The 23,834-nt window shown below is 39.0% G+C and overlaps 2 protein-coding genes across 2 annotated transcripts; both read right to left on the reverse strand.

Annotated features, from left to right (window-relative positions):
- Positions 1–872: 872 nt before the first annotated feature.
- On the reverse strand, positions 873–20,550 carry frs2a (fibroblast growth factor receptor substrate 2a). The gene is made up of 7 exons (XM_084407319.1): positions 20,167–20,550; positions 5,908–5,996; positions 5,638–5,729; positions 4,089–4,275; positions 3,840–3,977; positions 3,600–3,763; positions 873–3,138 (listed from the first exon to the last, which is right to left on the reverse strand). Exons 3-7 carry the CDS (start codon positions 5,701–5,703, stop codon positions 2,176–2,178), a joined length of 1,518 nt encoding a protein of 505 aa, XP_084263445.1. The 5' UTR covers positions 5,704–5,729; positions 5,908–5,996; positions 20,167–20,550; the 3' UTR covers positions 873–2,175.
- An 883-nt stretch (positions 20,551–21,433) lies between these two features.
- yeats4 (YEATS domain containing 4) lies at positions 21,434–23,494 on the reverse strand. Its single transcript, XM_084407320.1, has 7 exons — positions 23,274–23,494; positions 23,055–23,174; positions 22,886–22,952; positions 22,690–22,784; positions 22,069–22,158; positions 21,902–21,989; positions 21,434–21,767 (listed from the first exon to the last, which is right to left on the reverse strand). The coding sequence occupies exons 1-7, from the start codon at positions 23,322–23,324 to the stop codon at positions 21,598–21,600; spliced, it is 681 nt and encodes a 226-aa protein (XP_084263446.1). The 5' UTR covers positions 23,325–23,494; the 3' UTR covers positions 21,434–21,597.
- Positions 23,495–23,834: the final 340 nt, after the last annotated feature.

Consider the following 23,834-nt stretch of genomic DNA (forward strand, 5'->3'; position numbering starts at 1 on the left):
AATATTGGCCAATTATTGGAAAAAATATAAATATTTGTAACCGGTCAGGAAAATATTTTAAATTATTATTATTATTATTATTAAGAAATGTGTTTAATTTTGAGGTAAAAATAAGCCCTGATTTTATGTGCTTCTAATATTGGCCAATTATTGGAAAAAATATAAATATTTGTAACCTTGTCAGGAAAATATTTTAAATTATTATTATTATTATTATTATTATTATTTTAAGAAGTATGTTTAAGTTGGGGTAAAAATAAGCCATGATTTTATCGGATTCTGATATCGGCCAATAATTGAAAGAATAAAAAAATGTAAAAAAGAACCTGCCATGGGTAGATATTTAAATTATTATTATTTTAAGAATTTTTTTTTTTTAAGTTTGGCCCAAAATATGGCCTTATTTAATATTTTATATACCAATATTTGATTTTAAGAAACAGGTTTTAAGTTGAGGGAAAAATAAGCCAAGATTTGATCGGCTTCCAATATCGTCCAATAATTAAAATACGGCAAAATTGTCCATTACCGACATAATCACTGATAAATAATCACTAATATTGTTAAATGTACAGATTCTACACCTGAAAACCCTTTAAACACCTGTAGCACTAAACACTTCAAATATCAGGGTTTCTTAGCAACAGAGCCAGGAGAAAGAAAAGAGGCGCTCACACACACTGGAGTGTATCCGGCGGGCAGTGAAGCGTGTCTTTGGTCGACAGACGTGAGCGTACAGCTGAAAACACACACGCACACACACACACACACACACACGCGGCGGGCTCTCGTTTGGGATCACGCTAGCAGAAGGGCTGTGGAGTGAGAGCGAGTGTTTAAAGTGACTGCAGTGAACCATGTGATTCTAGAATACCGTAGCGAGCATCTTTTATTGCTCTCAAGTGCAAAATGAGTGACTTACATCAATGAAGTAACCACATAAAAGACGTATCTCGAACACTTGGATATTTTTTGAAAAGGAGAGAAAAACATCACAGCATTGATGAATGAGGTCTGGTAAAGCGTTTAGTGTTTCCTCATCTGTACCTGTGTGTCAGACCTGAGCGTACGAAGGCAGGTCAGCACGCTTGGAAAGTACAAAACTATATAGTACATATACTTAAACTGAGTGAATCTCACGAAACCTGTCGCACATAGATCATATTTCATCCTGAATCTAAAGAAATACAAGCTTATATTTGCATACCGAATTTTTTTTTTTAACCATTTAAGAAGATATTCTGCATTTTCAAGCACATTATCATCCAGAAATTCATACCTGGGTTTGTGAGGAGGAGGAGGAGGAGATCAACTCTAATGATACTTATTAATACTCTTTAAATTCTTCTTCTAAATAATAATAATTGGGATCAGCATGTCTATGATAACAAACCTAAATCATAAAATGACTGAAAAAACAACAACTTTAAAGTTCAATTAATGCAGGTTTTGGCAAAAACAAAAAGTTTTATAAAATGATAAACCTTTAAAGCATTTTTTAAGAAAAGGGTCATAATATTCTGAAATGTTATTACAACTTTTGTTTGAACACATTTTAAAATGTAATTTATTCCTGTGATGCAAACCTGAATTTTCAGCATCATTACTCCAGTCTTCAGTGTCACATGATCCTTCAGAAATCATTTTACTAATTTGGAGCTGAGTTACTGAAAAAGTTTTTGCTGCTTAATATTTTTGTGGAATGTTTCTTGAGCTGCAAATCATCATATTAGAATGATTTCTGAAGGATCATGTGACACTGAAGACTGGAAAAATGCAGCTTAGATCACAGGAATAAATTACAATTTAAAATACATTCACATAGAAAAGTTATTTTAAATTGTAAAAATATGTATCTTTGATCAAATTAAATGCAGCCTTGGTGAGCATGAGAAGAACATTAGTGTATATGTGATTAAATGTGATGATTTTGATTTTTAGGATCCACATTAGCCTCTTTTTTTATTGCCATACACCAGTTAAAATGTATATGCTGTATAAAAATACGACCTGAACCGACGGGTTTGCTGGTGTGAAAATAGGGTGAATGTGGAATATAATAATTTATTTATTTAGATATCACAGTGAAATGTGACCTGACAGGTTTTCGTGAGATAAACTCCTGCATTCTGGGACGAGTAAACCGACTGGTTTGCTGGATCAGTGCTGGTCGGGTCACATGGGCAGGTCGGTGCTGTTGTGTCGAGTCTTCCTGGATGTGCCGTCATCCCGTGGCTGTGCTTTCTGCAGGCTGGACATGGCAGCCGTGCGCTCGATGTCGATGACGGCGTACAGCTCAGTCCGGCGCGTGGGGGTGGGTGGTAAGGGTGTGGTGGGTGTTTTGGGGGTGTGAGGTCCACTGGAGTCCGACACTTTGTCCATTTCCACCTCAATGTAGTTGAGCTGCCGGAGCGGGTCGCCCACCCCGAGCCTTCGGAGGTCAAAGCTGAATACGGTGGGCTGAGTGCTGGAGCAGTGGAGTTTGTGCGCGCTGAGCGGCACCGTGACGTTCTCCGTGTTGACGTAGTTGTGCTGGGGATCGAGGGAATGGAAGCCGTTCAGAGAGGGCGACTTGAGATCGTCCTCGTCCTCCGCCTCGCTGTTGGGTTTGCGCGTCTCCCACACGGGCGGCAGCGCCGGCAGGTTCTCGTAGTTGAGCAGCGCGGTCCGCCGTTGGGCCGAGTTGTTGGCGTTGTGGGCGTCGGGAAGCGGCACAGGAGGTCTGTTTCGTCTCGCTCCGGACCCGACGGGTGCGACCACGCCGTTTTGCTGCTCGTGGGGCGTCTCTTTGCGCTCGTCGCTATCGTAACCGGTGTCACAGTCTGTCGCAAGGCCTGTGCAGCCATTCACTGTCTTTGCAGGAGAAGTGGCGTTATCTGTACTAGAGCCGGCCACTCCCGCGTCCTGCTCGCTGAGATCTTGCGGGCTCTCCTTGAGCAGCATCTGTCTCTGGACAGGCGTAGGGCCTAAAACAAACTTTACACCCTCTGAGTCCAAAACCACGTGCGGCTCAGTCTCATTGGCCGGCGTTGGGAGTGCGCTCTCGGGATTGGACGTCCGGAGCTCCAGAGGGGCGTGGCCACCGCTACGACAGCGCCGTTCCTCTTGTAGACCCGTCGTGTTGACGTAAGTGTGCACCTGCACAGACAGTACATTCATCAGAAGAAAAATATGAATTAAGAGTTTTACATTTTCTTATAAAAATGCGAGGAGTGCTTGTACGCACAAAACCTGCTTTAATAACATGTCATTACATTCTTCATTCAAAACATTCAGTACCGGACAAAAGTTTGGAAACATTACTATGTTCATGTTTTTGAAAGAAGTCTCTTATGCTCGTCAAGCTGCATTTATTTGATAAAAAAATCTGAAAAAAACTGTAATATTGTGAAATATTATTACAATTCAAAATAATGGTTTTCTATTTTAATATACTTTAAAATATAATTTATATCTGTGATGCAAAGCTGAATTTTCATCAGCCATTACTCCAGTCTTCAGTGTCACATGATCCTTCAGAAATCATTCTAATATGCTGATTTGATACTCAGGCAACAAATGAAACCTTAATGTAAAGTGTTAGCCTGTCGTCTGCGTACCGTTTCATCATTGAGCAGCAGTGGGTGTGTTGATTCCTCCCCTACTGATGGTAACCTAGTGCTGCCCACTGAAGGATGGCGACTCGAAGGGCGCGAGGACGCGTCGCCAAATGACGGGTAACGGCCGATTCCATTGGCTACTGTTGGGACAGAGTAACCTGGAGCTGTAGAGAGAGCGATTGAAGAGTTAGTAAGAGAGTCCAGTATGAGTGTGAGGGCTGGAAGTGTGTCTGTTCTTACTGGTGGGAGTGTGTGGCGTCACTGGAAGCTCAGGCTCCAGCACTGGTTCCTCCACAACACTGATGCTGTTGTTGTGCATGATGTCCTGCAGCATGTTAAAGATCTCCTCGGCCCGTGCACACTTGAACGCGAATATCCCTGAAGAGGAGGGAAGAATGAATGTGAATGACACAAGTAAAGCAACAAATATCAGTCATACAGTAAAAGCAGATCTGATGGAGAGAGACCAAGTTAGCTCGTGAGTCTCACCTTGACCGGTTTGGCAGCGCCGGCCGCTCTCGAAGGAGAAGAGGTTGGAGTCGTAGCCATATCGACGCAGGCAGAGGTAGGGCCACTTGACGGCGTCTCGTTTGCGCGTGTGCAGAATGAGCTCTTCCTCCGTTAACTCCATCACGCCCGAGCCCAGCTCATTACCATCATCATCCACGTTTATCACCTACACACACACACACACACCACTTTCAGCATCGGCACACTTCTAAACTCTAAATCATGTGTTAAAATAACTAAAATAAAAATACAACTTTAGTTTTTTTGGGGGGTCACGACATAATTCCCATATTACACTGTTATTTCACAGTTTTGGGATTATTTTTTATTTTCCTACTTCATATTTTAGAATGACGAACGTCCGAACTTCTGCCTGGTAGTAGAGATGTGACGGTGATAATATTCTCCCACCGGTTAATCGAATTGTGACAACACCGGTATTACCGGTTTCATCGTGGGGGTGGGGGGTGGGGGGTGTTAGAGTGACGTAATTTTTTTTTTACATGCCGTCAATTCATCATTATTGAGCAACTGTTTTTTCTCCAAAAAGCGACTAATAAGCGACAAATCAAGTGACTTTTTGGACTCGTTCCGTCATCTAACATGATGTATTGAGTTTGATTGACCAATCGAATTCCACCATTTTTGTGCGACAAAGCAGTCAGAAGAGTTATTGATTAACTTCGGTGGATTTGAACTTGGCTTTAACTGAGGCAATCTGTCACGACACATTAAAGAGCCAAAAAACGGTAGGCCTATTTTATTTTTGTTTGACTGACCAAATTTGAAAGTTGAGACTTTGTTTCATATTAAATATTACCTGCTCGGTCCTGTCCTTCAGCGCGTTGTCAGTGTCCTCTATTTTTCACTGCTTGAGATTGAGAACAATAACGCCCGATTTGAGGGTATAGGGCGCGATTTCGGATTCAACCACAGTGTTTTGAATGGTGGGTTCGTTATTATTCGTTATTATTCATGAAAAACGCAACAACAAAACGGACATTTTGGCATAATTTGTGTGTGTTATGTTTTGTTCAAGGCCTAAAAGAGAACTCGATACTGACGCGCGTCTTTTCCGTGTGTGCGCGCAAGTGTGTGTAATAGGCAGGACTTCCACAGCGCGGTCTCTTGTTTTGTCGCGCTTGAATGGTTGAGCGTGATCATACAACGCTAGTCAACTGGTGACAGAAAATACGGATACGGATTTTTTTGCGGTGCTGCGGTGGGCAAGTGATGAAACCGGTGTTGCGACTGAACACCGTGTAACACCGGTAACACCGACTATCGTGCCAAGCCTACCTGGTAGTAAATGTATATGGCATATAGTAAGAATCTGGACACCATAGACACACACAGAGGCATCTTGGGTAAAGTAAGAACGGTTTCTGATCCTCTGAGAACACAAGAGCTGATTTATTTTCTTATTAGAGCATTTGGTATATTAACTTTACTCTCTGTAACGCATGGAATCGGTTCACCGCGGTACATGTGTGACAGACAGACACCTTCAGACCGCTTCGTTGCTCACTTTGAATTTGTTGTGATGGTTGTCAGGGATGATCTCTTTATCGGGACAGCTACAACAGCTCCCCATGGCGCCTTTAACACACCATTGGCCCCCTGCGCAAAAGAAAAGATGTGCGGAGAGAGAAACAGTTGAGAAACATCACACATGTTGTGTTTGCTATGCTGTTGTTTATTAGTAGAGAGGATGGAAAAGCCAAAAACATCCATCTGTCCCATTTCTGTAGATGTGTGTTAACTGTGATCGTCCAGCAGAGAGCGCTCCAGTGCTCACCTACATCCAGCCTTCAACAGTTCTGCTTCACAGCTCAACATCGCACTTCCAGCATGTGTACGCGTGTGTGAGGGACAGAGATCAGCTTCCTGTGGAGGCAAAAACACACACAAAACAAACTTAGGAACACATTTTGTTATCATGCATATACTGTAATCTGCCATTCTTCCCCCGTCTCTGGCATAGTCAAGCCCTACCGAGTCGTCAGAGATGAGTATATATAAAGATCAGAGATGTACTAAGTTCAGGATAAACACTTTTTTTTCTTCAGATTTTACAAGAAAATACCATTTCAGTCTTTCTACTTCAAAATTTTACGTTTAATTTACGAATTAATTCACGTTTAATTCCTGAGTGACAATAGTTTCAAAGCAAATCCAGTTTTTTTTTCTTCTAGTGTTGAGGACTTAAAACAAGCGTAAGCATAGACCGGATTCTGACTCGAGTCCCCCGGCCGCCCTGCGCATTTATAATTCATGCACGCACTTCTTTTACATGAGAAATACTTCCCAGATCATAACAGCTGTTTGATTTCAATGCCATTACCATCGGTTTAAACGAGAGGATGTTTTTTTTTGTGTGTGTTGTGCGCTTGATCTTGCTGCTTTTGTTGGCCCCGATTTCTCTCTCTGTGATCAATAACATTGCGACTTACATCATTTGAGTCTGTTTCAGGGGTCATTAAGAGGTCATGCACTCCAGCTACATAATGAGTGATATGCGGATGATGAAACTCATCTGTCTCAACTGTATAATTAGGCTAGTTTCAGGTTCAGGGGTTCATCAGATGCATTTCTTGGGAGGCTTTTACTGAGACGTGTCTTTGCGTTTAAAAACCGCTGGACTAAATGCAACGGCATCTTTAAAAAAAGGCCCTGGTATTAAGATGCGTTTGGGTCGATCGGATCACAAGTAAACGAGGGAGACACAGTCCCGTTTACACCTGGTGTTTTAATCCATCTCTTTAGTCCACTTTCATCCTCTTCTGTCCTGATTTCTTCGAGGGAAGGGTCTATAGGCAGATCTTTCGATCTAATGGACGAAACAAGCTCGCGTAATTTATGATTGAGACGTTTGTGCTTGGTACGTTTCTCATCGTCAAACCAAACTTGGGTCTTCAGCGCTTCCCATTATGTTTAGGCATTAGGTCAGTAGGCGGAGAGTAGACGCCGGTCTTTTGCTGCTGTTCGAACACACGAGCGTCTCTACACTATGAAAGCAATCCGGTCGAATATGTTTACGTCTGAAAGTGGACAAGCTCAAAACGTTTAAGACCCCGTTTACACCTGTATTTAGTTTCACTCCACTTGTGATCGGATTGACGAAAACATTTCTTAACACCAGGTGTAAAAACCCTGACAAATTTACACATTTAGCAGATGCTTTATTTAAATCCAACTTCCAAAAGAGAAGCAAAAGCAATCCGTCAAAAAAACGGACAACATGATGAAAAACTGCACCCAAAACTACAAGCATTCATAGCAAAGTTAATGTCGTGGCTCAACCTTTAACAAAAAAATGGCACCAGATGATTTTAAATAAGAATTTGCAGCATGACCTAAAGCTCAGTTCATTATCGCCACTCATGAGGATGAAACGTGAATAATTCATGAGCTCCAGTAAAGCTCTGCTCTAGTTTACAGTTCATCTTCCTGCAGGAAACAAACCGCTCTTTCCCCTCACATGATCACTCATCATACATGCTAAAATGGTTTTAGTGTACACCACACACACACACACACACACACACACTAAAAACACACTCTGACCCGCTCAGGCTACAAGAGTCTGCACACCTTGTTATACGTCACACCTCCTTTATGCAAAATTAACAGTCAGCACTGCAGCGCTCGGTTTTTCTTCTATATTTAATGAGTGAAGAATGTAGGGCGTAGCGTGGAGGGAATTGCACCGGCAAAACCTGGCACCAGCCCGAATGTGTCCCACCTGCCCAGGTACATGTGGAGGTCATGTGACCAACAGCTCACGCACTGCTCGCATTCCATCAGTTTAACATCCATCAACCAGAACTACTAATGCAAACGCTCACAGTGTCAAATCTGACTCGCTTGTGGGTTCAAATCAAAAGACTCGAAACATTTAGGCATGTTTGCACAACTTGCACAACATTAGAATGAGCATTAAGGATCATCGTGACACCCACTGCAAATTTCAAGTCCAAACGCCTACGACACACTCACCAGAGCGCACAGCATCTCTGGCTCTCCGTACGAGACAGATTAGCAGCGGCACGTCGAGATTCACTCATTCCTACTGCATGTTTGGGCAATTATCACCCCACATAATGAGGGAGGTCATGACTAGCCTGCAATACCCTGCTAAACCACGAGCATGAGTCAGCCTCGCGCCGAGTCATATCACAGCGCCAATCTCAACCTGAAGAGGTCATTATCGCGGCTCTACCTGGACGAGTCTCATAAGCCTAAGACTGGTGCGTATTTGATCAAATTGGCTGCTTGCAGATGTTTGTTCGTTGCTGCGTGCAACCAACGAGGATCATGCAAAAGAAAGCCGGAGAACGTTGAGCTGATCATTTATTTTCTCTCCCACTGCATTCAATTTAAGCTCACAACTCAACTAAAGCATGATTTCTTAGGGTGTGATGCGAGAAATATCTTAGTATGATGTTCTGTCAAACAGATTAAGCAGGAAACGTTAAATTGAATGTCAAATCATAAACCATTTTGGTTTCAGTAAGAATGCTCATTTATACAGTCATACTTTCATCATGTGCTAAAAAGCCTGAATCAATTATTTGTAATTGAAATAAAACCCAAAAAACGAGTCATGGCTCAGTGCGATTTTCAAAACGCAAAGGCCGTGATTTAATTACTTAAATACATGATCTGGTGAATTTATTTTCTCAGTTCTCAGTAAATGTTGCTCCACTCGTCTCTGCGTCTGTTCTGAGTTCGAGTCGCTTATTACACGCATTTGGGAACGAAACATGCGACAACCATGTTAACCAACTTGTAATGAGAAACGCTTATAAACCGGCTGTCGTCAACAAGACAGAAGCTTTGAGGGATCCGTGTGGTTTTCCAACAAAACAAAAGCTTGATAGATTAATGTTTGAAAAGGAAGAAATTAAGAAAGCCAAAACTTGTATTGTTGTAGTTTTACAGTTGTATCATTTTTTTATTTTACAATACAGTTAATATTTTATTTAGTAATCATTATAATAAATATTATTATTACTACGATTTTTAATAATATCTCTCTCCATCTTTGACTAATTATTATAATATTATTTATTATTATAATATTTAATTATTTTATAATCATATTGACATTCACAAATATTACAGTATTAATATTTCTCTTTTTTTATGTTTTTATTTATTTAATAATAATAATAATAATAATAATAATAATTAGTATTAGTAAAAATTATATATTATTACAATTTTACATTCTTAATTGAAATGATATTCATATTTATTATTTTGTATTTTTATGAATAATTTTACTTTGTAATAAATAATAATGATAATAATTATTTATTATTATAGTAATATTCATATTTTCTAACACATTTTTTTGTGAAATTGTGCAGCTCTTACAAACAAACGCAGCAAACCTGGAGTTTTTTTAATTTATTTTCTTTTTAAATCACATTTTAAAAATCGCAATTAGATCCAAATGCAGGCCGAATTATTAGTATTTGTAAGAGAAAGCAGGAAAAACAGACACGTTTAGTGTGAGAGGCGAGGGGTCATGAGGCACGCAGACTACATACTGAGACCTCCAGGGAAAGATGGACGACAAGTCAAACACTTTCACTGAAAACACAGGGGAACCGCTGCGGGTAAAGATTGCACTCCTCTGACTTCATCGCCCTCAAACACGCACACACACACACTCGTGGGCTGTGGGCTGTGTGTGTGTGTTACAAACCATGCGATGACTGAAGCCACTGTGTCTCTCCCCCGCACAATGTTCGCATTCCACGGGGCACAGGGTGTGGATACAGAGGTAGATTTTTTCATACACAAAAATGCCTTTCAATCTCTCTCTCTTCATCTTCGGCTCACCCACTCCTCCTCTGCTGGTGCTGCAGAGGCTTGTCATACGGCGGCCAATCTGTGACTCACTGGATTTGCATTCTGGGAACGGTGTGGGGTCACTGGAGCACTGAAGTGTTATTCTGCATTCGTAAAGAATTCTAATAGTATAAACAGCGCGCTGGAAAGAATGAGTCAGGAGACGCTCTTAACAAGCACTTTAGAGCTCGTATTAACAGCCATTTGAAGCCATCACATGCAATTTGGTTCAACATCTTGCCAATTTGCTTGTTACTTGCGGTCTATCACATAAATTGAAACGTACAACCCTGACAGGTAACTGAACTGTAGCACCACAATGCAGCATTATCGTGTGCCATGCCATGACACAGACAGCTTCGCAAATTCCAGCGTAACTGCATCTATTTATATCTGCTGAATAAATAAAAGGGCATTCAGAAGAAACATTTGAGGCTATAAACAGCTATTCTGCTGAGAAAAGATGTTTTCTATCGGTTTTAAGTGCTTCTAACGCATGTAAAACGTGCTATTCAATAGGTCTTTTGCTCAGTAAATGGTTGCCAGGGTGTTGCTATGGGCTGTAGATGCTAAATGTTTTTTTTTTAAGCATGTTTTTTTGAGACCATTTAAACTGCAAAAAAAAAAAGGTAAATGGCCAAGGCTGTGATTTTATTAAATAAGTTTATGCACTGAATGTTCGCATTAAATGCTTCACACAAACTTTCCTAACTTTTAACCGGCTGTTGCAACAACAGAAAAGATTTAAGGGCGTTTTATCCCCAAAATAAAATCTCAATGGTTCAACATTTTGAATATGAAGAAATTAAGACATTAGTATTAGTATATAAATGATAAAAAGATGATACATTAGTATTGAAATTTTACAGTAAAATACTGTAAAATAAAATCATAATTTTCTTAAATACTCAATTTTTATTTAAAAGTGAATTATTACATTAATATATTTATTTTTTATATGTTTATCATAGTATTTTAGTTTTATTAATATTTTGAGTTAGCTTTCTTATATCTTTAGTTTTCATGTTAATTTGTTTAATTTGTATTAATTGTGTTAATAAAAAAAAAAAAATTCCCAAGGCAAGTTTTTCAACTAATATTTACATTTTATTTTGGCTTTATTTCAATTAACAGAAATGTTTTTTTATTGGTTGTAATTTTAGTTAACAGCAGCCCTACAACCAAGCACAACTAATCTGGAGATAAAAAAAAAATAAAAAAAAATGCTTAAAGGTCCCGTTCTATGTGATCCCATGTTTCAAACTTTAGTTAGTGTGTAATGTTGTTGTTAGAGTATAAATAATATCTGTAAAATTATAAAGCTCAAAGTTCAATGCCAAGCGAGATATTTTATTTAACAGAAGTTGACTACAAAAAACGGCTGGATTGGACTACACCCCTCTACATCCTGCTTTAATGATGTCACTAGAACCGTAACCTCCGCCCACAGGAACACAGGCGTATTGATGGCGAAATGTCAACAGACGTGGTTGATGTTTATCTATAATCGGATACCGCAAAAGTTTAATTCGAAGTTGTTAGTTTGCTCTGTCCATTTCACCACGGACTGTTTTTCTAACCTGGAATAATATCAAGCAGGCTTCTCTCAGCGTTTCATACTGACGAAGGGGACTATTTCAACTATATTCCAGCAAGCGGTAAGTAGTGATTTAATATGGAAGTAGCGATCACTCTTCACATCGTTCGTTTCTCTTAGTAGGATGAAAATAATCTTACTTAAACTGTGATTAATATACAGAAAGCGATCAAAGAACAATCCCTTTCCAATCGCCCAAGCTATCAATCACACAGCGCGAGTTTATCTGGACACTTGCCAAAACTCGTTATGAAATCAATGACGCTGTTACACTGCACAACGAAGCTCTTACTGTATTTATATGCCTCATGTTTGCATTGGTGAAATCATTAGTGATAGTGCAGAAACTGCGTTGCAATGATAAGATCTTTCACGCGATCAACAGGCTGTCATCTGCTCAGTGCTCATAACTGCAACCTTTTATGTGATGGTAATAGATCTAAATACTTAAAAAACTTATCATGATTCGTTAATCCAGATAGCTGTAATAGTAAAAACGTATAATAGCTGTAATAGTAAAAGTTTTCCAGATAGTTCCACATGTAATGCCAGATATTTCATATGCAAGCATGTCAGCCAATCACAGCAGAGGGCGTTTACACTGAAGTCTCACAGCAGACACGCCCCTTCAAACAGAGTGTTCAAACCAGGGAATGAAATCAGGCTAGGAAATATGCCTTTTATTTCTAAATTATAACAATTTTTGATCTAAAAAACATACTAACATTATAAGGGCACCCCTGGAAACATTATAAAATAATAAAAATAATCCATGGAATGGGACCTTTAAAATATTCTCCAAATTGTGCAAGGCAAGCCTAATTTAAACGCTCTGGGTCTGAATTACATTTACATTCATGCATTTGGCAGATGCTTTAATCCTAAGCAACTTGCATTGCATTCACGGTATACATTTTTATATCATGCATTCCCTGGAAATCGAACGTGTGAAACCTTGGTGTTTCTAGCGCCACACTGTACAGTTGCTACAGGAATGCATTAGCATGGTACAGGGATGTGCACTGTACATGCACTGTGAGAATGATGGTGGAAAGTCATGAGTGGGGGATTAGCATGAACTAACCCCACACCTTTGAACACGGCATTCCAAGCCTGGAAAAAAAAAAACACGTCTCGATGCAGCGACCCTCCAGTAACTCCTTACACAAAGCTACATTCTCCAGAGTCCCAACTCTGAAATAAAGATACACTCCTTCCCTTCACGCTGGAATGTAAACACCATTTAACGTTGGGTTTCTTGGGCTTTCTGGTTTGGAAAAATAGGATACAGAAATGCATGCTTGCTTTAAAGCGTCTATTCCCAGGGGAGGGCTATTGATATGACAGACAGCTCGTCTCCAACTGGCAATGAATAAGCGCCACGGGCACACCCACTCATTAGGACAAAGATTTATTACAACTTTAATGGCTCTGACAGCAAAACCGTCCAGACAGGCATCAGATGATGCTGACGGGGGAGAAAAGAGCTTTAGCTCTCAATCCAAAAACAGGAGGATAAATCAGATCCATTGATCAGAGACTCATGATAGGCTTGTAGAAAAGAGGAGGAAATCCATGGGTTTTGTTCAGTGAGAATAGCTAAATAAATATCAGCCTTTAACCACACAAGCCTACTGTATTACATTTGATGTGCACATTTCGAAGGCCTCTAAATAATCAACATGATCAAAACCTGTTGCATTCAACATAATTGATACTTTATACTTTATCAAGTAAAACGACGTAATCGCAAAAAACATCCATCTTTTTTAGAGTTAGAGACTTTTATCAAGCAAACGTAAGATTGACTTTTATATTGTTAGTATTATTTCAAGATGAACATTTACTGGACTGAAGCAAACACTTGATTATCCATTATTTTTTTTATAAAAAATAAAAATCATGTTAAAAATTGTTTGTGTCTGATCAAAACCTTCTCTATTTTGGTCTCTCACTTGGTAGAAGTCATTCAGTTAGACGGATCATGGACATACGGGATGACGTGCCTTCATCCCTTAAAAAAGCATCAACAAATGTATGCAACAAAACCCCAAACAACACTGACAATACTAAACCTGACTAAAAACAAGACTCAACATTTTAGACTTGCAACATTTAGAAGGAGACTGGACATTTCTATCCTGAGACGTGATACAGATGTCGCAATTCCCTAGTAAGCAATAGCATGATTGATTTTCGGGTTCCCTGAGGTCGCAGTCCTCTAGAGGACTATTTGCATTATGAACAGTGATGCAGAACTGACAAGCTTTAATGAGTGTTCACTAAACAGGCTAATTACAGAGCTAAAGTTATGCTGTAAGTATGATCAGCCATATGTTTAAGAGCAGCTGCAATGAGTGTGTGGGACGGGTGGGAGGTAGAGAGCTCTCCTGGCATACGAGAGAGAGAGAGAGAGAGTGAGTGAGTTCTTCCTCGTATGGCTGTGTCACCCTGGTAACCCAGCGCTCCCAGTATGGCCAGCTGGTGAACGCTGAGCGACTCGCACACTTCAAACGAGCGCCAGAGTTTACTTTACCTCCCACCAGAAACACAGAGGACGAGAGACACCGTGTCAGAGCGGGGGAGGTAAAATAGGAGATTATTTTTTAACTCATACCAACTCTGGTTTGAAAGAAAAATGTACTACAACAAGGCAGACATTATATATTTGTCTTGCAATATCCGAGTATTACAATTGGTTCATGCAGCATGTATATTTTTTTTTATTTTAAACTTGTTTAACACTTCCTCTCTCCTTAATTGTAAAATTAATCTCACAAAAAAACATTTCCAGGTCACAATTCACCAAAAAAAAAAAAAAAAAAAAAGTATTGTGTATAAAAAGAAACCTATTTTAAAGCCAGTACTTTATTAATTCACCCTAAATTCATATAATAAATTAGAACTTAGAAATTAGGTTCTGCATGATTGAAGAAAGTAATGACCAATTTTTAATTGGTTATTTTATTTAACTGCGATTCACAAATGATTATTAATATTAATATTAGAATACTCAAATTAATGTCACAATGCAAAGAAATATGCAAAATAAAATTTTGAAAATTATTGAAATATGACCTGGGCATGTCATGGTTATAAATAATTGTGATTAATTGTTCATATCACTTACAGTTTATGTTTTTTTTTTAAACTTGGAATAGTTTAAAATATGATACAACTTATAATCAAAATAGGTCCATATGATTTACTTAAAGGCTGTGAAAATTCATAATATTTGTATAATGACTTTTTTATAATATAACGTACTGTAACTGGCAAAACATGATTAAAATTTAAACTGCACAATAACTGCGGTTATCACAGATAATTGCGATCAGAATGGATAATCAGATCAGACGATTAATTGATAATTGTGGCAGGCCTAACTAAGCATGATCTTGAAAGCTTTTGCGAGATTCATCCCGTAAATGGGAGTAAATAAATTGAACTCGGGTCTCCAATAAAGGGCCATGATGAAAACGAGGAGCCTCCAGTGAAACTATGAAATAGTGGCTATTAGCTCTTCACATAGCAAACAAGCTTAAGCTCGTGTGGGAGGCGCAAGATCAGAAAGAGAGCGGCCGACCTCGCTGCATGATCCTTCTCAAGAGAGGACAAGAGAAGGGGGAGGGAGTGAGAGAAAGATAAAGAAAGTCCATCTGAATACTGAAATACAGAAATCAAGCACAGGTCAGTTCAGTCACTGAGGACACAGAGGCCGTCCGCTGACCCGCATGAGGACAGTAAAGCCTCAAGAGTCAGGGGAAAGTCTTAAAGGGGTGGTTGATTATGATTCCACTTTTCTAGCTTTAGTTAGTGTGTAATGTTGCTGTTTGAGCATAAACAACATCTGCAAAGTTACAACGCTCAAAGTTCAAAGCAAAGGGAGAAATTGCTTTTTCAGGACTACAACAAACGGCTGGTAGAGACTACACGACATTCCTCCCGGGTTAGTGACATCACTAACCCTAGAATTTACATAAACCCCGCCCCCAGAACACGATTTATAGATTATCAAGACAGAATATGCTAATCAATGACTAGAAGATAACTACACATAAGTACATCAACTAAACATTCTGTTGCATTCTACATGTTGTCACTTCTTCTTGAGTCTCTCCATCATTGTCTGACTCCGATTTGAACATAAAAGGTTAAAAGTTTTTGACATTTTCAGTGCATGTCTGTGTGAGTGCAAGCTGTTGAAGCTCCGCCCCCTGTGCCGAGAGCAGCAGCTCATTTGCATTTAAAGGGACAGACACAAAACGGTGCGTTTTTGCTCACCCTCAAAAAGTGACAATTTTAACATGCTATATACAAATATATGTGGGGTATTTTGAGCTAAAACTTCACATACACACTCTGGAGACATCAGAGACTTAGGGCCCGTCCACACGGAGACGCGTTTCGCTGTATACGTATACATTTTTTATCGTATTGGCATTTCGTCCACACGGATCCGGCGTTTTGGGAGACTGAAACCGCTATTTTTTTAAACCGGGTCCCAAAGTGGATAAATCTGAAAACGACACCCTTGCGGTTTCGTGTGTACAGCCAATCCGTATATTTTGTGAAACGATGATGTCATCACATCACGTGTCGTCTGTGTCACGAGTAACAGCAACAACAATAAAGGCGGACTTATATGATTGTATTCGTGCTGCAGAAGCTACTAAGCCTACTAGCTTTATTACAGCAAAATCTATTGCTTCTCTGCAACTGTGGTGAGCAAAAAGCGATAATCTTTGTCTTCTTCTTGGTTCGTATACAGCGCGCAAGGTTATGCGCATGCTCAAAGTCTTCTTCTCCGTGTATAGTGTATCTCTGTGGCAGAATTACAGCGCCCCATACTGGTCTGGCATATATACTACACCGTTTTCAGTCGGTTTCAGTGGTTTCGTGTGTACGCAGATATTTCTTGAGACGACGCCGTGTTTACGGAATTTTTTTTTAGAACGAGGAAAAAAAAATATCGGATCGGGAACGCACCGGCTTCGTGTGGACGTGGCCTTATTTTACATCTTGTGAAAAGGGCATTATACCACCCCTTTAAAGCCCTGTAACACTCACAGTGAAGATTTCTTTCGTTCTTCGCTTTGGGGTAAAAAGAAGTTCAACATATGTGAGCAGAGGTATACTGTTAAAGAACATCCCGACGTAGAGAGAGCGTCGTTTGGATGATGTTAATATGTACTGCGCGCTTTTCCTTTCAATAACAAAATAATAAAAGAAAATTGACAGTGGTGAGAAAACTAGTTAAGAGGGCGTCCGATGTGGATGTTTGCACGAGTTCTGCAATTCGGCACTCCAGTAAAGTCACTTCACGTTTATTTATATAGGCCAAACGTTTTATACAATAGATTGTTCACTACTTTACAGTATCAAACATTAAAAACCAGTGTCAGTGTCTCTTTCAATTGAAATTACAACTTCAGTTTCTACGATAAAGCAGCTCTCAAAGTCAGTGTATTCATGTTTTTACTCACGTCGTCTGACCTCGACGGACTGAACAGAAGAAATGAACTGGAGAAGATTTCCACGTCAATGAAGGCGGAGCCTCAGAGCCACAACTTCCTATTACGTGATCGCCACGGACCAATGGCAGTCGTTTACCAGCCAGAGCAAACTTTTCCGGAAAGTTTGCTTTGGCAAGAAGTTTCAAACTCCGTTTTGACCAGATTTTTGTTCAGTTAGTTTTTCAATTACGCTTGAAGTATATCGGAGCCTTTAAAACTCACACTCTGTGGTCTCACACACACACAAAAAAAATGTATTTACTCTCCAAAATGGTATGACTTTTTTTTCTGCAGAAAACGTCAACAACACTTGTTTTCTGTAGATCTGCTTCATAGCTGAATCAAAAAATAATAATAATAATTCACAATTGAAACATTTTTACAACATGACACTGTTCTTGAACTGAACTGAATCAACACTGAACTGACTAGAGCTGGATGTTGACACTATTGTCTTTTTTTTACAGCAGAATTTCTCATATTTGATGAATTTTGCATTATTGATTCTGTTATTGTCCTGTTTATTACTGAAGCTGCTTTGAAACAATCTTGTATAAAGTGCTTTATACATAAAGTTGATCTGAACGTTGGGTATACTGAATGCTGAAGAACGCTGGGGTCCAAACAACACAGGACCCCATTGACTTTCACTGTACAGACAAACTTTTTTCTTATGTCTGAGATAAATCATTTGTAGACAAGTTAGTATGTTGTTATTCTCATTAATGCATTAACAAATTGTTAGTGTCAAGTAACAAAACTTTTAAAAGGAGCTCAGCTGTTTATGCTCCTCTAAACAAAAACTCCAGATGTAAAGTCCAGGTTCAGAAAGTAAAAGTCCTCAGTATTTCGTTCCAATCACAAGGATTTGCTAATTAGCAGTTTTTCAGCCAGGAGGAGATATAACTAATTAGTGAAATCAGCTGGCCGAGTTCATGGGTGGAATAAACATATGGCAGGACTTCTACTTTCTGACCCCTGGACTTTACACCTCCGCAAAAGCTTTAATCAAACTGAAGGCTAAACACTGAATAGTTCTGGTTATCTATTGCGTCATCGAACTATTGTGATGATGATGATTCAGCTCAATTCTTCTAACATGGTTATTTTGATAGAAGAATGAAAGAAAACTGCCGAGCTGCTCCAAGTGTTTTCATAAGAGCAGCAAAGCTATTTCACTGAGCCGCTGAAAAGAACTGGACGGCCTTCAGAACTTTTGCTCCATTATCTGCAATTCAACACAGCCTCAAAATCAACATTTATTCTTCATTACGGAGAAGAAGAAAAATCTTGCATAAACCGAGCACGAAAACGATTGGTAGATGAGAAGACGTGCCAAGAGAGCCACAACACTAAATGCTGAATTTCACTGAGATTTGTGAACATTACTGTGTAGTGCTTTAAAACTAGGCTACTTGCTTAAGAGAATGGACACCTAACCCAATGTCAATACTAAGTTAATGCGTTTAAAGCATCCTTTCGCTGCTAAGAGTTCATGACGCAAAAGTGCGTCAGAGAAAACGTCAAATGCAATAACGGGAAACCATAAAGGCAGTGCTGCTGAGTCACTGGGCAAACAGGAGAAACACAGTCATCATCAGCACACACACACAGATTTGAGGGAGCGTGTGTATGAGACGTCTTTACACTGTCCTGCTTTTTGATATCTATCAGCAGCACGAGGCGCCGTTAGAGACTTCTGCCAAAGCTTTATCCTATGGGTGGAGATGTTCTTGGTCGTTACACCCAACGGTTCTTCACTTAAGCGCAGTCATGACTCCAGGTGTGGTGACCTAGAATACACCACACCCATTAGAAAAGGGACTAATATGTCCTCCGTTCAGCTCATGCCATCACCAGGCCGGTGACATCTGGAGTTATTAACTATGAAGCAAACCAATACCTACTCCTACATTTGCATGGACCAAATCTATATCTCTAAATAACCCACCAGACATGTGCATGTCAACCTGGGTGATTTGCGGTGCGATAGGGTCCTGCTGCTGAATTTCATCACGTAGGAAAAGTGAAGGGCATAATTGCTGCATCACTGCTGACCGCTGCTTTCCCAGAAACAACACATTGCCAGACTGCAAGCGAGGTTCTTGGAAACACACGACCCTTGAGGAGCTCTGAGGATCAATGCCGCTGATGGAGCGTTATGAATCACATCATGTTAGTTAAGATACAAGCCGTGTGTCTTTTAGCATATACGGTCAAGGTGAACAGTATACTAACAGTAACAGTATACAGAAGTATTCAATGCGTTGTTTACATTACACTACACAGAAAAACATCAGAAAGTGTGCATAGCTTGAGCTAAAATGTGATAAAGCATGCAAATACCAGTAAGTGAGAATGGAGGGAGTCCATTTTATATATATATATATATATATATATAAGCAGTGCATACCCTTGATTACCCTCTGAAAGTCAAACTAGTGAATTATGTGTTTATATAGGTTCATTTAAAAATCTGAAAACCCACAGATTGTAACTTTAATATAATTAATTATAAATAAAACAACCACGTAAGTGGGGTATGATGGTTTGATTGACCCAAACCACCAGACCTGAAACTATTCGCCATGAAATCACCATCAAATGCACTTAAAATGCATTTGTAAGTTACAATGAGTTGTTTCGTGTGTTTTATTTTCTATAAACACAATATTAGTTCATCATCACTTATCAGGATAAATACACACACCAGTTTAACTTTTACTAGCGAATTCATGTTTATTGTGTATATTTGAACCAAGCACATCACATTTGTAAGCTTTTATCAGAATGTTTTGATAAACTCCAGTTTAACTGCACACACACACACACACACACACACTGTTTGAACACACCGATGCCATACTTCATTACATCAGAGGTCAAACAAGTTTTAAACTCTTTTTTTTTGCACCTAAATAACAAACCAACAGGAGAAAATATGTCATAAAACCCAAAGTCTTGGCTGGTTTACATTATATAATAGTTTGTGAAGCTACTATGCTAATTACGTAGCCAGCTAACAACTAATCACAGCAGAACAGATTTGATTTAAGAAAAAATAGGGTAAATGTGTACTTACTATAGTCATATCTCCACTGATGAGTTTAATAAGTGGTTAATTGTGTAGATAAGCGTAGTAAATGAGTGTTTTCCAGTCAAATGTGTAAAATCTCTTCACGGGACTCATCGCCCGAATCAAACTCCCTCACAGACACCAAAAAACAGCGAAACTTTTCCATCTATCCATGTCCTGTAGTCCCGAAACGGCTGGGAAAACAAAAGGAAAACGCTTGAAAATGTTATTCCGATACTGATTTTGAAGTCTAACCGTTTTCACTGTGAACTCTATGTAAATAAATGCGATATTTTCGTTGAGCAGCAGCAGAAAGTGAAGGCGCTCGCGCAGACTCACTGTGAGCTCGCGCAGCTCCGCTCTCTCACTCTCATCAGGCCAGAGAGAGAGAGAGAGAGAGAGAGAGAGAGAGAGAGAGAGAGAGAGAGAGAGAGATGCCCCATTACTACTGCATCCGGGTCGTGTGTGTGTATATATGTGAGGCACTCATTTCTGAAAATACTGAAAAACTTATGAGTAAGAAAGAGCATTCCTAGACAACCCTTTCAAAACATCAAAGCCAACTAAATAGTTTTAACTTTGCAAAGGTAGCCTGAAATAGTTTATATAGGCTATCTGTTTCTGCATCAAAAAGAAACCTTGAAAAACATGCATCTTTGCTTTTTAATATAAGATCATTGTTATATTATGTGCAATATACTATAAGTCTTGTCCTTAATATTTTCCCTTTAAATATCATTAATACAACCATAAAAAGTGGTTGGCAATTGCTGTATGGTTGTGCTTTAGCAGCCTCTAGTGGAAGCACAAGCATTTTAATCACTTAAACCAGTAGTTTTTTCCTCTTTTAAACATCCCATGGGCTGCACCCAAAAACACATACTTCCCTACTATATAGATTCCCTACTCATGGGATAGTAAAGTGTCCATCATACGCGCACTTCATAATCTCTGAGGAAGTAGTAAGTCATCCGGGTACTTTACTTTTTGCCTACTCTTTTATGAGTACTGTGAATTCAGACATACTTCTCTTGTCACACTCTTTTTCACCTTCTATATAGTAGAGAAGTGTGCAATTTCGGATGCAGACAATTTGCTTTTAGATGCAGCCATGGAGGTTTTTTTCCCCCACCTTGGTCTTGTTCATTGTGGGCTTTGAGTAATGATGTTCTGTAAAGCTGCTTGAAACGATGTGCATTTAAAAAGAGCACTATTAAAATATAATTGACAACGTACTGTTATATCATACTCAAAACTGGATGGTAAGCCCGACTCGTAAAAAACAAACAAAGTTTTATTCATACAAAAAAAAGAGCTGGACAAGAAACAGTTCACTACTAAATATGCTGTCAAACTTTGAACCAGAAACCGAAATTGATCAGTCCCACAATTGCATAACAAATCCCACAGCGCTGAAGGCTGGTGAGCGTAACATCCTCAGTGATCTTTCATCTGGTCCTCCTCCTCCAGTCTGCGTATCTCTCCCTTCAGGAAGTTGATGTTTTCTCTGGAGGCTTTCAGTCGCTCCTTCAGCTCTGCGATCTCCAGGCTGGTCTTCTTCTTTGCCGCTTCCACCTTTTCTCGTGTTCGTATTTCCAGCTCTGCAACTGCAACACGGACCACTGAATGTTTAGTTCACGTGATTAGAACAGTCTAATTTACAGTATGTTCAGGGTGTTATTATTTTAGCACATTCACAGGGCGGTTCAGAAGCAGCTGTAAAGGCAAGTGAGGCACTCACACTCGGTCTCGTGTTTGTAAGCACCTAACGTCAGCTGTCTGGTGGTGTTCAGAAGTTGCTGCATCATGGCTGTTGGGTCTTGAAATATCTGCAAAAACACAGGTTTTAGGCTTTATGATTGTATTAATGCTATAATGTCATGTTGCATGCTCTGATCAAATTCACACCATCTCGTCGTAGAACTCGGACACAACAGTCTTCTTCGGCATGGCGCTGGAGTCTGACTGGAACAGCTTCAGCAGATGATACAGGGTGACCTGAAGAGAAACACCACAACATCAATCCTTTTTGCTTTTTCTATTCATTTAATACGAAGGTACAGTAATGAAGGGGGTCCGGGTGGGGGGCAGTAGAAATGTTTTGGTAACACTTTATTTTACAGTGTATTTTACATGTAGTTACTATAGTAATACAGTCAATCATGCAAAGTTACATGCAACTAACCCTTAACTTAAATTATATAGTAAGTACATGTAGTTAATTAATATTACTTGGTGCTTAATTGTATAATTATTACACTGTAACAAGGACACCTTAAAATAAAGTGTAACCATTTTTTTAAAATAAATAAAAATAAGATTAACTAATGAATTAAAAAGTAAATAGTTTGATTAAAATAAATAAATAAATAAATGAATTGATTTGATTTATTAAGTAAATTTTTTATAAGTAAATAAAAGTTGATTAAAATAAATACAGCTTAAAATATATATATTTTAAAATTAATTAATTACATTTTATTCCCATCCTCAAGACACTGAGGGAAAAAGTCACATAATGCCATTTACCGGTCTCTCATTTGGATCGATGAAGAAGATCTTTATGATGATCTCAAACTCTCCCCATCCAGTCTCTGTAATCTCATATGGAGGCTTCGTAACCACTGAAATAAAGAGTATTTGATCAGCTATGTGTGTTAATTAAGCCATGAAATGTGATATTGATACTGTACTATAATACAGTAAGATCAACTGAATAGCACACCTCTTAAAGGATTCCCATAACTTTCGTGCAGTTTGAACTGTATTTTTTTTACATAAGCAGACATATCCTGGGGGAATATCAAGGGGGAAAGAAAAATAACACTTTGTTAGTGAAGTTTACCATTTATATACAGCACTTAAAATGCCTACAAAAATATATAAGTGTCAACCTCATTTCTGTAAGGCTTCACATAAACTGTCCACTGATGAGTGTGACCATCGTCTTCTCTTTTCTTGCCAAAATATCGTGCAACGTTTCCAAACACGATGGGTTTCACGATAGTGACTCCCTGAGAATAAAGTCATTATGGTAAATACATAAATCACCTGCTGTTATTGTAAATGAACACCAATGGCATCAGCATTAGCCTTATGATAGCTTTACCTACCTTTACCCGTCCCCCCGAATCTGGACCAAATTCAGCCATCCTCTTAAACATAGTATACAGAGAGGAACGTGTTTATTCGTTCTGGCTTCTATGAAATGGGTACAGGTATGAAATTAACTAAATTACTGTATTGAAATGCCATTAAGCACAATATAAATGATCTACTATGAAGAAAGACACTGTGTATGTAGCGCTCTTTTGATTGCGTCTACGACAAGAACAGAAGTTTTTAGACAACATTTCAAATTAAGAGTCCTAACACATGTTTACTAGTGACTTAGATGTGACTTTTTATCCCACTATTTTGACTTTTTAAGTCAGGATTGCGAGAAAAAATAAAATAAATCAGAATTGCGAGTTTATATCTCGGAATTCTGACTTTTTTTTCCAGAGCTGTTTAACTAGTTATGAAGTCCAAACCGCATGATATAAACTCGCAATTTTGAGAAAATATATAAGCGCACAATTGCAAAAAAATATAATTTAATCTAGTCAACTCACTGGTATAAAATCATGGTTAAAAGAAAAGTTTCAATAATAGCTATTAAATGGTTTGACTGG

Source organism: Rutilus rutilus (assembly GCF_951802725.1).
Source record: "Rutilus rutilus genome assembly, chromosome: 4".
Taxonomy (NCBI): domain Eukaryota; kingdom Metazoa; phylum Chordata; class Actinopteri; order Cypriniformes; family Leuciscidae; genus Rutilus; species Rutilus rutilus.

Excerpts from the sequence above, each read along its gene's own strand:
- frs2a (XM_084407319.1), bottom strand. The coding sequence starts at position 5,703 with ATGGGGAGCTGTTGTAGCTGTCCCGATAAAGAGATCATCCCTGACAAC. Across the intron at positions 4,276-5,637 it reads ACCATCACAACAAATTCAAA|GTGATAAACGTGGATGATGA; the intron begins GTGAGCAACGAA and ends GTGTGTGTGTAG. Across the intron at positions 3,978-4,088 it reads GCGCTGCCAAACCGGTCAAG|GGATATTCGCGTTCAAGTGT; the intron begins GTGAGACTCACG and ends CCTCCTCTTCAG.
- yeats4 (XM_084407320.1), bottom strand. The coding sequence starts at position 23,324 with ATGTTTAAGAGGATGGCTGAATTTGGTCCAGATTCGGGGGGACGGGTA. Across the intron at positions 22,953-23,054 it reads TGAAGCCTTACAGAAATGAG|GATATGTCTGCTTATGTAAA; the intron begins GTTGACACTTAT and ends ATATTCCCCCAG. Across the intron at positions 21,990-22,068 it reads CCGAGTTCTACGACGAGATG|ATATTTCAAGACCCAACAGC; the intron begins GTGTGAATTTGA and ends GTGTTTTTGCAG.